The sequence below is a fragment of the Phyllobates terribilis genome, unplaced genomic scaffold (assembly GCF_046119375.1).
Source record: "Phyllobates terribilis strain yellow unplaced genomic scaffold, ASM4611937v1 Scaffold_5__5_contigs__length_657084704, whole genome shotgun sequence".
Lineage (NCBI taxonomy): Eukaryota > Metazoa > Chordata > Amphibia > Anura > Dendrobatidae > Phyllobates > Phyllobates terribilis.
The window spans coordinates 6807945-6826415 of record NW_027362765.1 but is presented as its reverse complement, the minus strand read 5'-3'; the positions used below and the strand labels follow the sequence as shown (position 1 = coordinate 6826415).

The window sequence follows — 18471 nt, the reverse complement described above, 5'->3', positions numbered from 1 at the left end:
GGAGTTACAAAAACACACTGAAGACCTAGGCTAACCTACAGCGCCACCTACCACCTCTTCAGCTCGTGTTGTAGAATCTTCCTCCAGCTCACACACAGCTGGTTCGGCTTCCTCACAGGATCGCCATGGAAGAATCTCTGGCACTGTTGTACAGAGACACAGTGTAATTCCACCCACAGCACCACTTTACCTGTCATCCTCACACTCCCAGGCCAGTCTACAGCCATCGTTAGCACAGGCATGGGAGAAAAGGCGCCCATACTTGGCAAACCACCCTCAAGCACAGGCTCTGAATGCTGGCATTGCTAAACTACTGGCCCTTGAAATGCTATCATTCAGGCTGGTGGAGACTGACACCTTCCGTAACTTTATGGCATTGGCAGTCCCACAATACAATGTGCCCAGCCGCTTTTATTTCAGCAGGCAAGCCGTCCCTGCCCTGCAACAGCATGTGGAGGGAAAAATTAAACATGCGCTACAAAACGCCGTCAGTAGCAAGGTCCACCTGACCACCGATGCGTGGACCAGTAAGCATGGACAGGGACGATACCTTTCCCTCACTGCCCATTGGGGAAATGTTGTGGAGCCGGGTACAGATCTTGAGAGTGGCGCTGTACGTGTTCTGCCAACTCCAAGGATTGCAGGAATCCAGTCTGTACACATTGACTCCTCCTCATACTCCAGTTCCTCTGAATCAGCGCTGCTGGAGCCGTCACGGTCTACCTCCACATCGACCCGTGAACGGGTTACCTGTTATGATGACCGATATGAGCACAGCCGTGGCCAAACGTCAACAGGCCGTATTAAAATTAATTTCTTTGGGGAATCGAAGCCACACAGCGCAGGAGCTCTGGAATGCCATCAAGCAGCAGAGCGACGTGTGGTTTGTGCCAGCGAATCTCCAGCCAGGCATGGTAGTGTGTGACAATGGCCGAAATCTGGTGGCAGCTCTGGGCCTAGGCAACCTCACTCACATCCCATGTCTGGCACATGTGCTCAACTTGGTCGTGCAGAGTTTTTTGAGGGACTATCCGGATCTTGATGCACTGCTTCACAAGGTCCGCATAGAGTGCGCTCACTTGCGGCGTTCCAGCAACGCAAGATCGCGCATTGCAGCTCTGCAGCGCTGATTACGCCTTACGGAACATCGCATCATATATGACCTACCCACCAGGTGGAATTCAACGTTACATATGTTGGAGAGGTTGTGTGAGCAGCAGGCAGCAGTAATGGAGTACCAGCTGCAGCAGGCGCAAACAAGTCGCAGTGCGCGCCGTTCACACTTCACCACCACTGAGTGGGCCTCTATGAAGGACATTTGCCACATAACACCGTTGAACCGGGAGCGTAAAATGCGGGAATACCAAGACGCACTGGTGCATTCCATCATGTTCTCCATTCCAACCGAGAGCAGTGCTGCTAGTGCTTTACAAAGCAGCTCAGTGCGTCGAGGCAGTGGAGGAAGCTCTGCACAAAGAGGGAGCAGAAGCAGCGCCTCAGCACAAGGCAAGACCAGTATGGCCGAAGTGTGGCTAAGTTTTGTGTCCCCGCCGCCACAAATGTCTACACCATCACAGACGGCTCCACTCAGCAGGAGGCAACGTTTCCGTCAGATGGTGACAGACTACATGTCTTGCCCTCTCAGTGTACTCCCAGACGGCTCTTCTCCCTTCAAGTTTTGGGTCTGTAAGCTGGATTCATGGCCAGAGCTTAGCCAGTATGATTGGAGGTGCTAGCTTGCCCTGCTGCTAGTGTATTATCGGAACGCGTCTTTAGTGCCGCAGGTGGTGTACTAACAGACCGTCGCATGCGACTATCCTCCGATAACGTTGACCGGCTTACTTTTCTCAAAATGAACAAGGCCTGGATCTCGCATGAATTTGCCAGTCCTCTTCCAGAATAAATAATTGGTTGGCAACAGTATCCAGGTCTCCTGTTGTGTTCATGTTTCTACCACCTGAACTGTAATCCCTGAGCTCCAACACCGCCAGTTGGCGCTCAGAAGTGCTGTCTGCACAGTCAACACTTGCTGCCGTGTTATTGGGGTTCAGTCCACTGATTTAAAACTTGCTCCAATTACACCTCTGACTCCTCTGTTTTTAGTATTTACCCTGGGCTCCAATACCGCTAGTTGCTGCTCAGAAGTGCCGTCTGCACAGTCAACGCTTGCTCCAGTGTTAATGGGGTTCAGTAACGTCAGCTGATCCCCAGCTGTGTGTCCGGCAAATTCTCCTGCTTTGTCCACATCCACTGTACTATTGATTTAAAACTTGCTCCAATTACACCTCCGGCTCCTCTGTTTATAATATTTACCCTGGGCTCCAATACCGCTAGTTGCTGCTCAGAAGTGCCGTCTGCACAGTCAACGCTTGCTCCAGTGTTATTGGGGTTCAGTAACGTCAGCTGATCCCCAGCTGTGTGTCCGGCAAATTCTCCTGCTTTGTCCACATCCACTGTACTATTGATTTAAAACTTGCTCCAATTACACCTCCGGCTCCTCTGTTTATAATATTTACCCTGGGCTCCAATACCGCTAGTTGCTGCTCTGAAGTGCCGTCTGCACAGTCAACGCTTGCTCCAGTGTTATTGGGGTTCAGTAACGTCAGCTGATCCCCAGCTGTGTGTCCGGCAAATTCTCCTGCTCTGTCCACATTCACACTACTACAGATTTTAAAGTTGCTCCAATTACGCCTCTGGCTCCACTCTGTTTTTAGTATTTACCCTGGGTTCCAGCACCGCCAGCTGTTTCCCAGCAGTGTCTTTGGCACGGGTACTCCCTCCTGCCCAGCCTAGTTCCAGCACGTCAGCTGTTTCCGGGTAGTGTCAACGTCACTTTGCCTCCAATGCGTTGTCCTGTCATGTTGCGGTCAGGTTAGCTGACTCTATGGTGCCTGCAGTTTAGGTGACTCCTATGTGGGCTGTGGGATCTGGCAATGAAGGCTGGTTCCATAGTGCCAATAAGACAAGCATCCCCTGTAGGACTGTGGGTTTCGGTAACTGCGGCCGGCTCGCGGCCTTGCAACTTTTTTTTACATGGGTACCTTCTGCTACCCATCCGGGTTCCAGTACCGTCAGCTGGTTCTCGGCAGTGCCTTTGGCTTAGGTGCCTCCTTCTCGGTATCCAAGTTCCACCAACGTCTGCTGGTCCTTGGTAGTGCTTTCTGGCACAGGTACCTCCTGCTTAGTAACCAAGTTCCAGTACCGTCAGCTGGTCCTCGGTAGTTCCATTGGCTCTTGTACCTTCTGCTACCCATCCGGGTTCCAGTACCGTCAGCTGGTTCTCGGCAGTGTCTTTGACACGGGTACTCCCTCCTGCCCAGCCTGGTTCCAGCACGCCAGCTGTTTCCGGGTAGTGTCAACGTCACTTTGCCTCCAATGCGTTGTCCTGTCGTGTTGCGGTCGGGTTAGCCGACTCTATGGTGCCTGTAGTTTAGGTGACTCCTATGTGGGCTGCGAGATCTGGCAATGAAGGCTGGTTCCATAGTGCCAATAAGACAAGCACCCCCTGTAGGACTGTGGGTTTCGGTAACTGCGGCCGGATCGCGGCCTTGCAACTTTTTTTTACATGGGTACCTTATGCTACCCATCCGGGTTCCAGTACAGTCAGCTGGTTCTCGGCAGTGCCTTTGGCTTAGGTGCCTCCTTCTCGGTATCCAAGTTCCACCAATGTCTGCTGGTCCTTGGTAGTGCTTTCTGGCACAGGTACCTCCTGCTTAGTAACCGAGTTCCAGCACCGTCATCTGGTCCTCGGTAGTTCCATTGGCTCTTGTACCTTCTGCTACCCATCCGGGTTCCAGTACCGTCAGCTGGTTCTCGGCAGTGTCTTTGGCACGGGTACTCCCTCCTGCCCAGCCTGGTTCCAGCACGCCAGCTGTTTCCGGGTAGTGTCAACGTCACTTTGCCTCCAATGCGTTGTCCTGTCGTGTTGCTTTTGGGTTAGCCGACTCTATGGTGCCTGCAGTTTAGGTGACTCCTATGTGGGCTGCAGGATCTGGCAATGAAGGCTGGTTCCATAGTGCCAATAAGACAAGCACCCCCTGTAGGAGTGTGGGTTTTGGTAGCTGCGGCCGGCTTGCGGCCTTGCAACTTTTTTTTACATGGGTACCTTCTGCTACCCATCCGGGTTCCAGTACCGTCAGCTGGTTCTCGGCAGTGCCTTTGGCTTAGGTGCCTCCTTCTCGGTATCCAAGTTCCACCAACGTCTGGTGGTCCTTGGTAGTGCTTTCTGGCACAGGTACCTCCTGCATAGTAACCGAGTTCCAGTACCGTCAGCTGGTCCTCAGTAGTTCCATTTGCTCTTGTACCTTCTGCTACCCATCCGGGTTCCAGTACCGTCAGCTGGTCCTCGGTAATTCCATTTGCTCTTGTACCTTCTGCTACCCATCCGGGTTCCAGTACCGTCAGCTGGTTCTCGGCAGTTCCTCAGCCTTCTTGTACCTTCTGCTACATTTCCAAGTTCAAGCTTTTTGAAATGGTTCTTGGTAATCACTCTGGATCTCTCTGACGAGGACCCTGAAGACCACCCCGAAGAAGATGAGGACCCCGAAGATGAGGACCCCGAAGATGAGGACCCCGAAGACGAGGACCCTGAAGACCACCCCGAAGAAGACGATGACCCCGAAGATGACGACCCTGAACACGAGGACCCTGAAGACCACCCCGAAGAAGACGAGGACCCCGAAGACGACGACCCTGAACACGAGGACCCTGAAGACCACCCCGAAGAAGACGAGGACCCCGAAGATTAGGACCCCGAAGATTAGGACCCCGAAGATTAGGACCCCGAAGATTAGGACCCCGAAGACGACGACCCTGAAGACGACGACCCTGAAGACCACCCCAAAGAAGACCAAGAAGATGACCCTGAAGAAGTTGACCAAGAGGACAAAGAAGAAGAAGACAACCACCAAGATACAGAAGAACAAGAGACAGAAAACCAAGAAGCAGAAGTACAAGAAGGTGAAGAACAAAAAGCGGAAGAACATTAAGCATAAGACTAAAAATCAGAGCAAAAGATAATATCTAAATTATAAGCAGAAGATGACTGAGCAGTGTATGGGGGTGAGTCCGTTCCTCCTCGTGGTGCCCCTGGAAAAGACCTGCTGCTGCAGGCCAAACTGAACGCGGACAAATCCTGTTGTAAATCTTTTGTGACGGGCAGAACGAAAGGTGTAATGTTCAAACTTTTATAGATAACAACTACAGGAATGCCTTTCACAAATAAGAATATGATGAAGTAGAAGAATATGAAGAAGATGAAGAAGTAGAATATGAAGAATGTAAAAAAAAAGAATAATACGAAGAAGATGAAGAAGAAGAAGATGAAGAAGGTGAAGAAGAAGTTGATGAAAAAGATGCTGATGCTGAGGATGATGAAGGAGAAAGTGTGGGAGAAGTAAAAAAGGTGAAGAGCATGGAAGTAGTGAAACATAAATATCTGACAAAATATAAAAAAACTTAACATAGTCAATATTTCCGTAACTCAGAACGTCATAAAAAAAATATTAATTCCTGCTATTTCATTTGATTGGGCTAAACCTCTATGCCTTTGTTGTCTCCCCCACCTCCCCCAATACATTCTACATTATTCTTAGTTGTTTTCCTTCATGTAGAATTAACCTACAAGGAAAGAAAGGGTTTATTTTTATTCCGATATTTCTGTCCCATTGACTTGCATTGGTTTCCGGTATCGGAATCGGCGATATCCGATACTTTTTGGGTATCGGTCCGATCCGATATTTCCCGATATCGGAAGGTATCGCTTAACACTAGCCATGACGTCAATTAGTCATGTAACGGGTCACGCAACCGCTGACGTTGGCAGGTCCTTTAGTCTACCGCGAGCTGCCGGCAAGCCAGGACGCATCGGATAAAGACACCGGGGGCCATCAGAAGCCATCCGGTTGCATGGATTTATATAGTGTGACAAAGTTGTCAAGCACTTTTCAAGTGATGCTAAAATTGCTTGGAAAGCGCTTGACAATCCGCATGCGGAAATGCATGTGAAGAACGCTTCACTTCTGTACAATCCGCATGCGTTTTTTCTGCCAGGGAGATGCAGAAACGCTCAGGAAAAAAATCCAGAGCATTTCTGCATCGTGGGCACATAGCCTAAAAGATAATGCCTTACCAACACCAGGTCAGATTACCAATGCACTGCAGGATGCAGCAAGCCTCAATGATAAAGGCGGGGCCAGCACATGTGCAAAATACTGATGCAGACAGTCACTCACTAACCTACCATTTCATGGAGGGAGTGGCTGTGTAGTCTGCATAGGGCGCCAGTCACACAGATATGTGTGATGCACATTGTCTGGCTTGCAGCCTATTGATGACGCCCATACTATTAGGCTGTGTGCCCACAATGCGTTTCCGCAGCGTTTTTGCTGCTGCGGAAACGCATTAAAAACGGGCACGTGCTGCGGAAATTTCCGGTGCGGATTATCATTGCGGGAAAAAACGCAGCACTACCAATTATTTTGCGGAAGCGCTGCGTTTTCACCGCCATTGACTTGCATTAGAACGCGCCAATTCAGAAAGACTGCATCTGTACTTGCGTAATTGGCGCGTTCTAATGTGTAGATGGTACCCAGGTGTGGAGGACAGGAGACTCTCCTCCACACCCAGGTACCATTAAAAAAGCTGTAAAAAAAGAATAAAATTAAAAATAAATATATACTTACCTTCTGGCGGTGCGCTCCTCCTTGCTTCCCGGCACTTAGCGATGGAATGAAGGACCTGCTCTGACGTCAGAGTCCTGTGACGGGTGACGCGACGCTGACGTCGGCAGGTCCTTCAGTCTACCACTGCCGGCAGCCGGAACCGAGCGAAGCAAGACAGCGCAGGCCATCGGAGGGTATGTATAGATTTATTTTTTTACATTCTCTCAGGTCACACTATATAAATCCATGCTGGTTGCATGGATTTATATAGTGTGACCAAGTTGACAAGCACTTTCCAAGTGATGCTAAAATCGCTTGGAAAGCGCTTGTCAACCCGCATGCGGAAACGCAAGTGAAGAACGCTTCACTTCCACATGTCCCCGGCAGGAAAACGCATGTACAATCCGCATGCATTTTTTCTGCCAGGGAGATGCAGAAACGCTCAGGAAAAAATCCTGAGCATTTCTGCATCGTGGGCACATAGCCTTAGATCATACGGGCTGCCAAGCACTATATACATGCAAGCACACAAGACATATGCCCCAATTCATCCAGCCAACACTAAAGAGGCCTGGTGGGGTATTTATCATGTTGTGTATTTATCTTATACACTATTTTTCATCTTTTTTGCACATTTTTTTGCACTATGCATCACACATATCTGTGTGACTGGCGCCCGCCTTATGCTGACTCCATCGGTGTGCATGTATAATACTACACAGTCACCCCCTCCATGAATTTGGTAGGTTAGTGAGTGGCTGTCTGCTTCAGTATTTTGCACATGTGCTGGCCCTGCCTTTATGATGCAGGCTTGCTGCATCCTGCAGTGCATTGGCAATCTGACCTGGTGTTGGTAAGGTATTATCTTTTACTGTGATGTTTTTTGAAATTATGTCCAATGTTCACCTATAGAACCTTTGCACGATCCGTTCTTGCGTTTTATCCACTCCCAGATGTCCCCCCAAGACATGTGAATGGGCCATGTCCAACACCTTCCGTCTAAAGGGGCCCGGCACTAACTGCTCCACACTCTCCTCCCTCACTTTCTTGACCTGGTACCACAACTCCTTACTCATCATAAAATGGGGAAACCTTGTGTCAGCCCCTGACTCCTGTGCAACCCCATTTATAATAGTGACATTATTAAAGGTTCCCTTCAGAGTTAGGTCCCTATATTGGGCAGACCCAAAATTCTCGCTGGTCACCCCTAACTCTGGAATTGCAGACTCAGGGGGCACTACCTCCTCATCCCCCACAAGGACACAAAAGGGAAACCTGTCTGACTCTGGGTGTGGTGATACCTCATTAGGGTTAATTTTTTTCTTATCTGAGCCAGCGAACTCAGAACCCTTCCCCCACAGATCCCAAAACAAGCAAAAGTCCCAGCCTATAATAATAGGGTGCAACAAGTCCTGAACGACGCCGACCTCGTGGGACTCTGTACCGTGGGCCATTTCAATGTCCACTCTTGCCCGTAGGGTAGTCTTTAGCATCACCATGAATGCACTGAACGCCGACTTTTTTCCCCGGGATAATTTGGAGAGGAAGGGTGGCCCTCATAAGGGTCACCAGGCTCCCGGAGTCTAGCAGTGCCTTTACTTCCCATCTGTTCACCTTCATGTGACATGCTTGTGGCCCCTCGCTGGGTGGACAGTTCACACTGCAGGCCGGATAAGCATAATATAAACAACGTTGTCCTATGCTGCAGTCCATTGGCTCAAGGGTCAGGGGACAACAGGCAGCTATATGGCCTGGGCCGTGGCACCGCCAGCAAACAACATCACCTGTATGGACCTTGGGCACCACCTCCCTCGTCCATTTGGACCTTGGAAGTCCCACCACCTTTTGGGCCTCCACCCCCTGTTGGGAACTCCAGCATGTAGTGGGCTTCCTTCCCAAGGAACCTTCAACCCCCTGGTATCTCTCGATCAGTCCGACCAGTTCATCTGCATACCGGGGATCACCCTGGGCAACCCAAGGCTGTATGGGCCTCGGCAGGGAGTGCACAAACCGGTCCATCACCACCCACTCTACCATCTGCGCAGACATTGAGGACTCTGGCTCAGCCACTTCTGGACCAGGTGCAGCAGGTCAAACCTTTGGGACGGAGGTGGTTTGTTCCATTGATACGAACCCGCTGTGCCCTGATAGTCATTGTCAACCCCAAGCGTGCGAGAATCTCAGTTTTTAGCTTGCCATACTCTTTTGCATCCTGCAAAGCTAAATCATAGTATGCCTTTTGGGCGTACTATGCAAAGCTAAATAGGGCGTACTATGCAAAGCTAAATAGGACGTCCTGCAAAGCTAAATCATAGTACGCCTACTACGCGTACTTCTGGGGCTCTCCAAGTCAAGTATGGCGACAGTACCTCTGCCCACTGCTCTTGTGGAAATTTCTCCCTCTCGGTGACCCTTTGAAACACCATCAGGAAAGTCTCAACCCCCAGGGTCATTTTCTGCAAAGCTCGTCATGCTGCCTTCCGGACATGGGAGTCATCAGTCGGACCTGGGGTTGGAGCTCTCATCCTGTCCTGGATGGCGGTTGCCAGAAGCTGCATCTGCTGATGTTGTTTCTGCTAGTGCTGCTGTATCTGCTGTAACTACAGCCTGTTGGTCTCCTGTTGATGCTGCTGCGACTGGACCAGGTGTTTAAGAAGGTCCTCCATTTCGTCTGGCGATGCTTGCTGGCTTGCGACAGACTTCACCCAGGGCATGCAGTCCATCCTGTAGCACTCATACGTCTCTGCTGGGAACGCTGCCCGCAAGTCTAACACTAATTGTGGAGGTTTTACTCACTTGGGTGTGACCGGAGGAAAACAGGAGGCATGTTCCTTTAAAAGTTCATGTGGGTTTATTTCTTCATAAACCCAGAAGCCAAACAGAAAAGAAAATAGCCTTTAGATCAGGCAAACAAAGTAATTGTCCTTAGCAGGTCTCTGCTCAGCCAGGCCTGTGTGGCACACAAGCTGGGGTAGCGTCCAGTGTCCTGGCTTGGTCTGAAGACAAACATACACAGGAGGCCTTCTCCCTCCAAACACACAGACCATGTGCCAAACAACAGCCTCCATTTTATAGGCTGTTAACCACACCCAGAGATGAGGTATGTGGGTAGCTGGACCCACCCATTCTCTCCTAGCTACCCGTAACCCGGCTCCCAGGTGCACCAACCGATCCTCTTAGTGCTTATCTGCCCTAGAGAAACACTCCGGGTTACATCACAGAGACCAGCCATCTCTGTGACACATGCCTCCCATTGACTATGCAACCATTAACCACCTTAGAATACCTTGATACATATCTGGTTTTATGATTACCCCACGGCTGATGAAAGGGAATCTGTCACCCCCTGGGACTTATCTGACCTCTAATATTGGCATACAGGTGATAGAAATGTGAGTCTATACATACCTGTATGCCTCATATTAGAGGTCTGTTTGCTGAGAAATGGCTTTTTATTCAGTGAAGATTCTGATGCTTGCTGTTCGTGGGGAGTGGATTCCCTTTAATAAATACTCACTTAGCCTCATTCTTCGTGCAGATACTAATAAATACAGGACCTATGAGATTTTTACCATATGATAGTTGGATAGTTAGGGGTGTATCATCCATAGCAGCAGCCCACAGGGCCACTATGGTGCCCGTGAAAAAACACAGAATTTGAGCTTGGTTTAAGTTGGTATCCATGCAGCACATAAATGCATGTTTACTATGGCAATAAATCAGAAAAAAACCTATAAGAAGAAAAATGATCATAAACCCTGCTGTAAATAAATAAATAAAAAGGAAAAGTGCATTTAAATAAAATAGGGTTCTTAGTAACTCTGTTTTTGATCAAAAATAGCATGAAAGCTATCCCACCATGGTAAAATGAACCCATTCAGGATAGTCCTACTCTGTTTAATATTAAAAACTTTACCATGTATCAAAGCCTCAAACTTCTGTGTGTGAATCAGACATGAGATCTAACGTGATAGAAGATTACAATCCGGGGAAGATGGGAAACATTCATATAGACGGCCGGAGGAGATGTAGTCAGTGAAGAACTCTGGCTAAATATGTTTGTAGAATCGTAGTTGAAGATGTCGTCGTCGTCCTCCTCATGAAGTAGTTATTTCTCATGTCACGTGTAATGAATATCTCCTGCAGTATTGCTAATGCCGATTCCAGTGTCGGTAAATGAGATGAGAATTAGCTTTATGGAAGATGAGTCTATGAGAAATTTGTTCAGCTACAGACTCCAAGGAAGAAACTGCTTGTTGTATGTGGCCTAAAATATATAGGTTTTATTACTAGATGTAAAGCAGGAAACTAAATACTGTAAAATAATATATCTCCTCATATGTTTCCCCTTATTATCTCCAGTAATTGTATTATTACACAATATCAGATCCTCTCAGTGAAGATCTTCTATTTAAGAGAATTTTCCTTATGGACCCATCAAAGACAGATATGGATAGAGACAAGATGGCGGAGAGGATATTACACCTCACCCTAGAGATCCTCTTCCGTCTTACTGGAGAGGTGAGAGATTCCAATGACGTCACATTACGTCATTCTTATCTATGGGAATAACAGATGAACAGAACTGGAGAGGTGAGGACTCTGGAAATGTCTGTAGTGAGATTTATTTATATGTCTTTCCATAACCAGGATTACATAGTAGTGAAGAAGACCTCTAGTGAGCGCTGTCAGGTCCATGTGTCTGAGGGATGGGAAAGACCCCTGAGCTCAATCACAGGACCTCCATCTCACCCCTTCATACATGAGGACATCAATGACCAGAAGATCCTAGAACTCACCTACAAGATGATTGAGCTGCTGACTGGAGAGGTGACACTGCTGGGACATTATACTGTAACGCTATGAAAGGATCGGGGGGATGACGGTATCATTGTGTGTGTCAGGTTCCTATAAGATGTCAGGATGTCGCTGTCTATTTCTCCATGGAGGAGTGGGAGTATTTAGAAGGACACAAAGATTTGTACAAAGACGTCATGATGGAGGTTCCCCATCCCCTCACATCACCAGGTAATAGACAGGACTAAATACACACGGCCCATAATTATCTGTATGTAAAGAATAAATTCAGTCCCTGTATGTGTTTCTTCCAGATCTATCCAGTAACAGGACAACACCAGAGAGATGTCCCCGTCCTCTTCTTCCACAGGACTGTAAACAAGAAGATCCCAATGTTCCTCAGGATCATCAGGTAGATGGAGAGAAGGTGTCATGAGATCTCCCCTATGATGTGTAGACGGCTGTGAAGGTCTTGTGTTCAGTCTTGTTTTATCCACCAGTTTTATATGTTTTCTACTTGTGTAATGAGAACAGTGGAGATGGCAGGATTAGAGCTGATCATAGATGTGACTTCTCATCTGTTTGTGACTTTTACAATATTTGTTTCAGGGTGAAGATCTCACCCATATTAATACTATAGAGGCATATGTAAGGGGTTATGAGCGGTGTAAAGAGGAGATTCCTACATATGACTACCCAGGTGAGTAGTAACCACTAAATGCAGAGAAGTCACAGATTCTTCTCAGTCACCGGCTGTGGCTGCTTTATCGGTGGTGTAGTCCGGCCTTATCACAATCGTGTGATCGCCATTTTGCCTAAAGACCACAACATTCTCTTCCACCCAAAACTGTTCAAATGATTTTGGGCATTGAAACCCTTTTCCATAGAACTTACAACCAGGAGGATCCACCTACCCCCTGTGATTAGGAGACGCTACCTGCCCAGATCTGTAAACCACAAAGCCAGAAAATCACTTGAAAAAAATATTATGATGGGACTGTAAGAGAAAGCGGAGGGTAATGATGCTGTTGGCTTCCTAGAACCCTGATATCTTATTGGATGAATCTACCTTCTCTCCCTTCTGTGCTGCTGAATGTGCTCATATGGTCCCTACAAGACCAGGTCCAGTCTTTCTGGCCAAACTTCACTTTTATGATCGACAACATTTAATGTGCAGTGAGGGCCAAGTGTGAATTTCTGTACAATAACAACAGAGTTTCCCTTTATCCCGACTTACCAATTTCTTTTAAAACCAACTAACTTCAAACAGGATTGTGATAAACTAAGCAAAAAAAAACATTACACCTGTGCCATGATATATCTCTAAGCTAAATTTAAGATGCCTCATCTCTGCAGTATTATAAAAAGTTCCCTTTGAACGTCTAATATTTCTTCTTGAAATTCATCTGATAGAAAATATTGTCCCTTACGATAGTTTAGATTGCCAAGAGCCACCGAGCCCCAAACTGTAATTACCCCAGAGAGGTTTCACCACTAGTTACTCACTACTTACTGATGAAGACTGTTGAGTTTGATCATTTCAGTAGATGTGTTATGGTCTGTACTCACAGTTTTGACTATGGTAGTTAGTGCCCAAAATACTCTGATTTAACCCCTTCCTGCAGCCTGTTTTGTGTTCCTATCTGAGCCCATTTTTCAAATCTGACATGTGTCACTTTATGTGGTGATAACTTTGGAATTCTTCACAAAGGATAATAGGAAACAAATGGACCTTACAAATTATATTCCATCTTCTCTTGAATCTGACAATACCCTATATACGGTTATACACTACTGTCTGGGCACATGGCAGGTTAAGAAAGGCAGGAGCGCCATTTAGCTATTTGAATGCAGATTTTGCTGGGATAGTGTGCAGACACAATGTATTGGGGACACTATTCGTTGTCACCTGGCAGCTCAAAAGATTGCTACCACAAACAGGCTTGGCACTATCTACTCCATTTTCCAGATCCCAGGGTTTGCCTTGCTCATCATCCTTTAACCCCTCTACATGGATTTGGACTTAGACAGAGACCCCCCTAAGCTTGGGCCACAGTGTAACCTAATGTTCTGTGGTGTGAGCTGGCAAGAAGAATAGTCAGATAGCCAGGTCAGAACCAGGAGGTCAAAGAAAATATAAAATCACACAAGAGTAGTCAGTAAACGGGCCGAGGTCACAACAGGAAACAAATACTCAAGCCGGGAGCTGAGCACAGAGGACTGAACCAGAGGAGAACAAGGCTGGATCTGGCAGCTTCCGGCAATATGCTTCCAGCTTTAGTAGGGTGCGGTGCTTTCCAGTTGGCTGAAACAAGGAGCAGATTACTCCAGCTGGACAGCACACACACCCATACTGCCAGACTGGATGGTGCTACTGGTCCCAGGCACCCTAATCTTAGTGGCTGGACAGAGCCTGCGCCGCCCAGAGCTTCTGGTTCTGACGTCTCCTCCATCACCAGCGCCGCCTGCAGGATGAATAAGGTGGCTCCTGGTGAGAGAAGCAGACGTCGCAGGAGCAGATCCCAGAGGAGATGGGACCCACCATTTGCAGAAGCCCTAATGTGACCAAATTGCAGAAAACCAGAGCAGTAGAAATCCCCATAAAGTGACACCATTTTGGAAATTATAACCCTCAGTGAAATAATCTATAGGAGTAGTGACTATTTTGACTCCACAGGCACTTTCCGGAAATTAGCACGCAGTGGATGTTGGAGAGTGAAAATTACAAATATATAATTTCATTACCCAACACATTGTGCCCAGATTGTGCTCCAGGAGACACACACCATCAATTAATTGGGTTCTTCTCACTATAGTAATGCCGAATACATGGAGGCTAAATGTGGTTTGAGGACACTGCAAGGCTCAGAAGTGAGGGGGAGATTTGACTTTGGGAGAGTGGATATTGCTGGATTGGTTTATGGAAGCCATGTTGCTTTTCAAAAGCCTTTGAGCCACTAATAATGTGGAAACCTCTGGTTTTCCATTGACAGATGATGGACCTGAGTGGGGACTTGTTTTTTGTGAGATGAGTAGAAGTTTTTATTAATATTATTTTTGCCTACATAACATTGTTTGGTGGCTTTTTATTCCACATTTGGGAGGCAGAATTAACAGTTGAACACTACGCTCCACTGGTTCATGCTATGAGGTTTTCTATTAGACTGTGAACTGTTATTGTCTTGGTGAATAATGATGGCTAACATAGGGCAAAATTAAAAAAAATCACAGAAAAAGATACAGCCTTACCAACACCAAATCATATAACAAATGCACTAGCAGGATGCAGCAGACCCCCATGATAAAGGGGGGGGGGCAACACAGGTGCAAAATACTGGTGGAGCAACCACTCACAAACCTACAAATTCATGCAGGGGGTGGTTGCCTAGTATTAAAGATGCACACAGAAGAAGCTTGCATAGGACGCCACTCACACAGGTAGGTTTGATGCACAGTGTCTGGCTTAGGATAGTGATGATGCCCATACTATTACATCAGGAAGGTTGCCCAGCGCTATATAAGTGCACCCCACATGGACAGACACCCCAGTACACCCAACCAACACTAAAATGCTAATGCATTTGTTATCTGATTTGGTGTTGGTAAGGCTGATTTTTTCTGTGATATGTTTTCTTGGTAGATAATGATACTTTTACATAAAGTACATTTTTACGTAGAGTTTAATTAGAAATATTCAACAATATAAATTTTAAGGATATGTTATTCATAAATAATAATTGGTTTTATTCTTGACAGATGACTGCACCAGGAGATCAGAGGGACAGCTGACATCTTCAGTTTTTAAAACAGATGATCTTGAGATCACACAAGATACAATTGAAGTGAATGTCATTACTCCAGATTTACCATCATCCCTTCACAGCAAAGATTTGTCATCTGATCCTTTGAAACAGGTCCTGTCTTCTGATTCATTACCGACTAATAAGGAAAATCAAAGTCACAAAATAAGCATTAAAAAACAAACTGCTTCTAAAACAAAGAAGCCATTTTCATGTTCAGAATATGGAAATAGTTTTTCCCTTGAAACTTCTTTTCTTAAACATCAAAGCATTCACACAGCAGAGAATAGATTTTTTTGTTTCAAGTGTGGGAAATTTTTTAACCAGAAATCAAATCTGGTTAATCACCAGAGAAGTCACACAGAGGAGAAGCCATTTTCTTGTTCAGAAAGTGGAAAATGTTTTACAGACAAATCAAGTTTAATCAAATATCAGAGAACTCACACAGGGGAGAAGCCTTTTTGCTGTTCAGAATGTGGGAAATGTTTTAGCCAGAAATCAGATTTGGTTAATCACCAGAGGACTCACACAGGGGAGAAGCCTTTTTCCTGTTCGGAATGTGGAAAATGTTTTAGCCAGGAATCAGGTTTGGTTAAGCACAAGAGAACTCACACAGGGGAGAAGCCCTTTTCCTGTTCAGAATGTGGAAAATGTTTTAGCCGGAAAACATATTTGGTTATACACCAGAGAATTCACACATGGGAGAAGCCTTTTTCCTGTTTAGAATGTGGAAAATGTTTTAGCCGGAAAACATATTTGGTTAAGCACAACAGAACTCACACAGGGGAAAAGCCTTTTTCCTGTTCAGAATGTGGAAAATGTTTTAGCCGGAAATCAGTTTTGGTTAAGCACAACAGAACTCACACAGGGGAGAAGCCTTTTTCCTGTTCAGAATGTGGGAAATGTTTTATCCAGAAATCAGATTTGGTTAATCACCGGAGAACTCACACAGGGGAGAAGCCTTTTTTCTGTTCAGAATGTGGGAAATATTTTAGCTGGAAATCAGATTTGGTTAAGCACAAGAGAATTCACACAGGGGAGAAGCCTTTTTCCTGTTCAGAATGTGGGAAATGCTTTAAAGATAAATCAGATTTGGTTAAGCACCAGAGAACTCACACAGACGAGAAGCCATTTTCATGTTCTTAATGTGGGAAATGTTTTACACGGAAATCAACTCTTAACAAACTTCATAGAAATCACACAGGGGAGAAGCCTTTTACATTTTTAACCGAAAATTGTATCTTCATAAAGGGGTTGTCCACTACTAGGACAACTCCTTCTAATTCCTCATGTTTGGCCTTGTTAAAATAAAAACACTCATACGCACTTACTGTTCTGGCGCCATTCCATTGGTGTCACAACTTGCGTTTCCGTAAGGCTGTTACATCACACAATCCTGCTGCCAATCAACGCCACCTTCAGATGTATTGTACATCAACAGGAAGGACATGGCCTGGACATAGCACCAAGAGAATGCACACACTGAACGCACTCTCTTCAGACCGTGTTCTTGGGGGAATTATAAGCAATTTACACCCTCAAACATGACTTTCGATATGGGAAAGAAAGACCAGATCAGAGGTTAATCTGAGGTCCTCCACCTCTGTCAGCATGTCTGGTATGCAGCGTTTCTTATGGAAGGTCTTATCTTCCTGCTCTGGAGCTATTACTGCCTCACCTCAGCGTTCACCTCAGCGTGGAAAAAGAAGCAGTCTTAACCATCATGATGTCAGACAGCTCCAGCCTGTAAGTCCTGCGCCAACTTCTCTCTTAATGTAGGCCCCACAAGAAAACAGCTCCACAAATCTCCCTCTACTCTCACCGAAGCCCACAGATTGAGCAGTGCTTGCTTCACAGGGACATTTACCCCCCAGCCACAGGTTATTCTGATATGGGGAACAACATAACTTATTTCATAGAATGGTAGAATTGGAAGGGACCTCCTGGGTCATCTGGTCCAACCCCCTGCTCAAAGCCGGATACTCTAAATCATCTCAGACAGATGTCTGTTCAGCCTCTGTTTGAAGACGTCCATTGAAGGAGAACTCACCACCTCTTGTGGCAGCCTGTTCCACTCATTGATCACCCTAACTGTCAAAAAGTTTTTTCTAATATCTAATCTGTGTCTCCTCCCATTCAGTTTCATCCCATTGCTTCTAGTCTTTCCTTGTGCAAATGAGAATAAAGATGATCCTTCTACAATGTGACAGCCCTTGAGATATTTGTAGACAGCTATTAAGTCTCCTCTCAGTCTTCTTTTTTACAAGCTAAACATTCCCAAATCATGTTGACGCGCCCCTGGGCCTGAGTCGTGCGGCATCGCGCGCACGGGGGCTTACCCGGAGCCGGATCAGATAGGGGTAGTAGTCTCGTGGCGGTGACCCGGTCCGTGCCCAGGGAGTCAAACTGAGTGGCAGTATTTAGCAGTAGATGTTAGAATGTTCGACTACGCCACCCGTGGATTGCGGTTATGAAACCGCCGCTGCAGGGCAGACCGCTGAGGCTGGTGTTGTTTGTGCAGCTGAAGATGGGATGACTCCCCACGGGAGGAGTATTGCCTCAGGGCAGCTATTGTAGAGTTGATGATGGGGGTGATGGTGCGGATGTCCCAGTACTGGTGGTGCAGGTGCGACGACGAAACACGGAGTCTGGTAGTGCAGTTTCAAAAGCTTTACTCACAGTTCTTTATCAGATCCTTGTGCACAGTAGGACCACCCGAGCCGTGCTGCGTCCACCAGGTCAGGGACTCGGCCAACTCCCAGGCGATTCCAGAGCGTGGTCCAGAGCTCCCATCTCTTCCTTCCTACTGGCCGTCCTCACCAGGGACCCACCTATGTCCGGCTTCCTCGGGCCTTATGGGGCAAAACCTCTCTCTGGCTTTCCTGACCCTATGTGGCGTGCCTTCCTGGTGGATGTGGCAAGGGGTCGTGCCAAAGCTTGACCACGACCTCCGGTTCCTGGCTAAGGATGATTGACCTCCACCAGTTTGGGATCCGGTACCCTTCTCTGCCAACCCTTCACCCGTTTTAGTTCACTCGTGGGATCTCAGGGTTCCCTCTATGCTTGCGTCTCTGGGCCTTTCTTCGTGTTTCTCCTCTTCCTCCTCTCTCCTCTCTGCTTCAGGCCTAGCTCTGGAGCTGGGCCCAGACGGAGCCACAGCTCCCCCTCAGCCCTCTCTGGCTGAACTCCTCTCTCCACTCCTCCAGGCTGAA

The 18471-nt window shown here is 47.0% G+C and overlaps 1 protein-coding gene across 1 annotated transcript; it reads left to right on the top strand.

Annotated features, from left to right (window-relative positions):
* The first annotated feature begins 5036 nt into the window (after window positions 1-5036).
* Window positions 5037-17461, top strand: LOC141271730 (uncharacterized). Its single transcript, XM_073681825.1, has 7 exons — window positions 5037-5404; window positions 11025-11183; window positions 11313-11492; window positions 11567-11690; window positions 11774-11871; window positions 12069-12159; window positions 15216-17461. The coding sequence occupies exons 2-7, from the start codon at window positions 11091-11093 to the stop codon at window positions 16403-16405; spliced, it is 1776 nt and encodes a 591-aa protein (XP_073537926.1). The 5' UTR covers window positions 5037-5404; window positions 11025-11090; the 3' UTR covers window positions 16406-17461.
* The last annotated feature ends 1010 nt before the right edge of the window (window positions 17462-18471 follow it).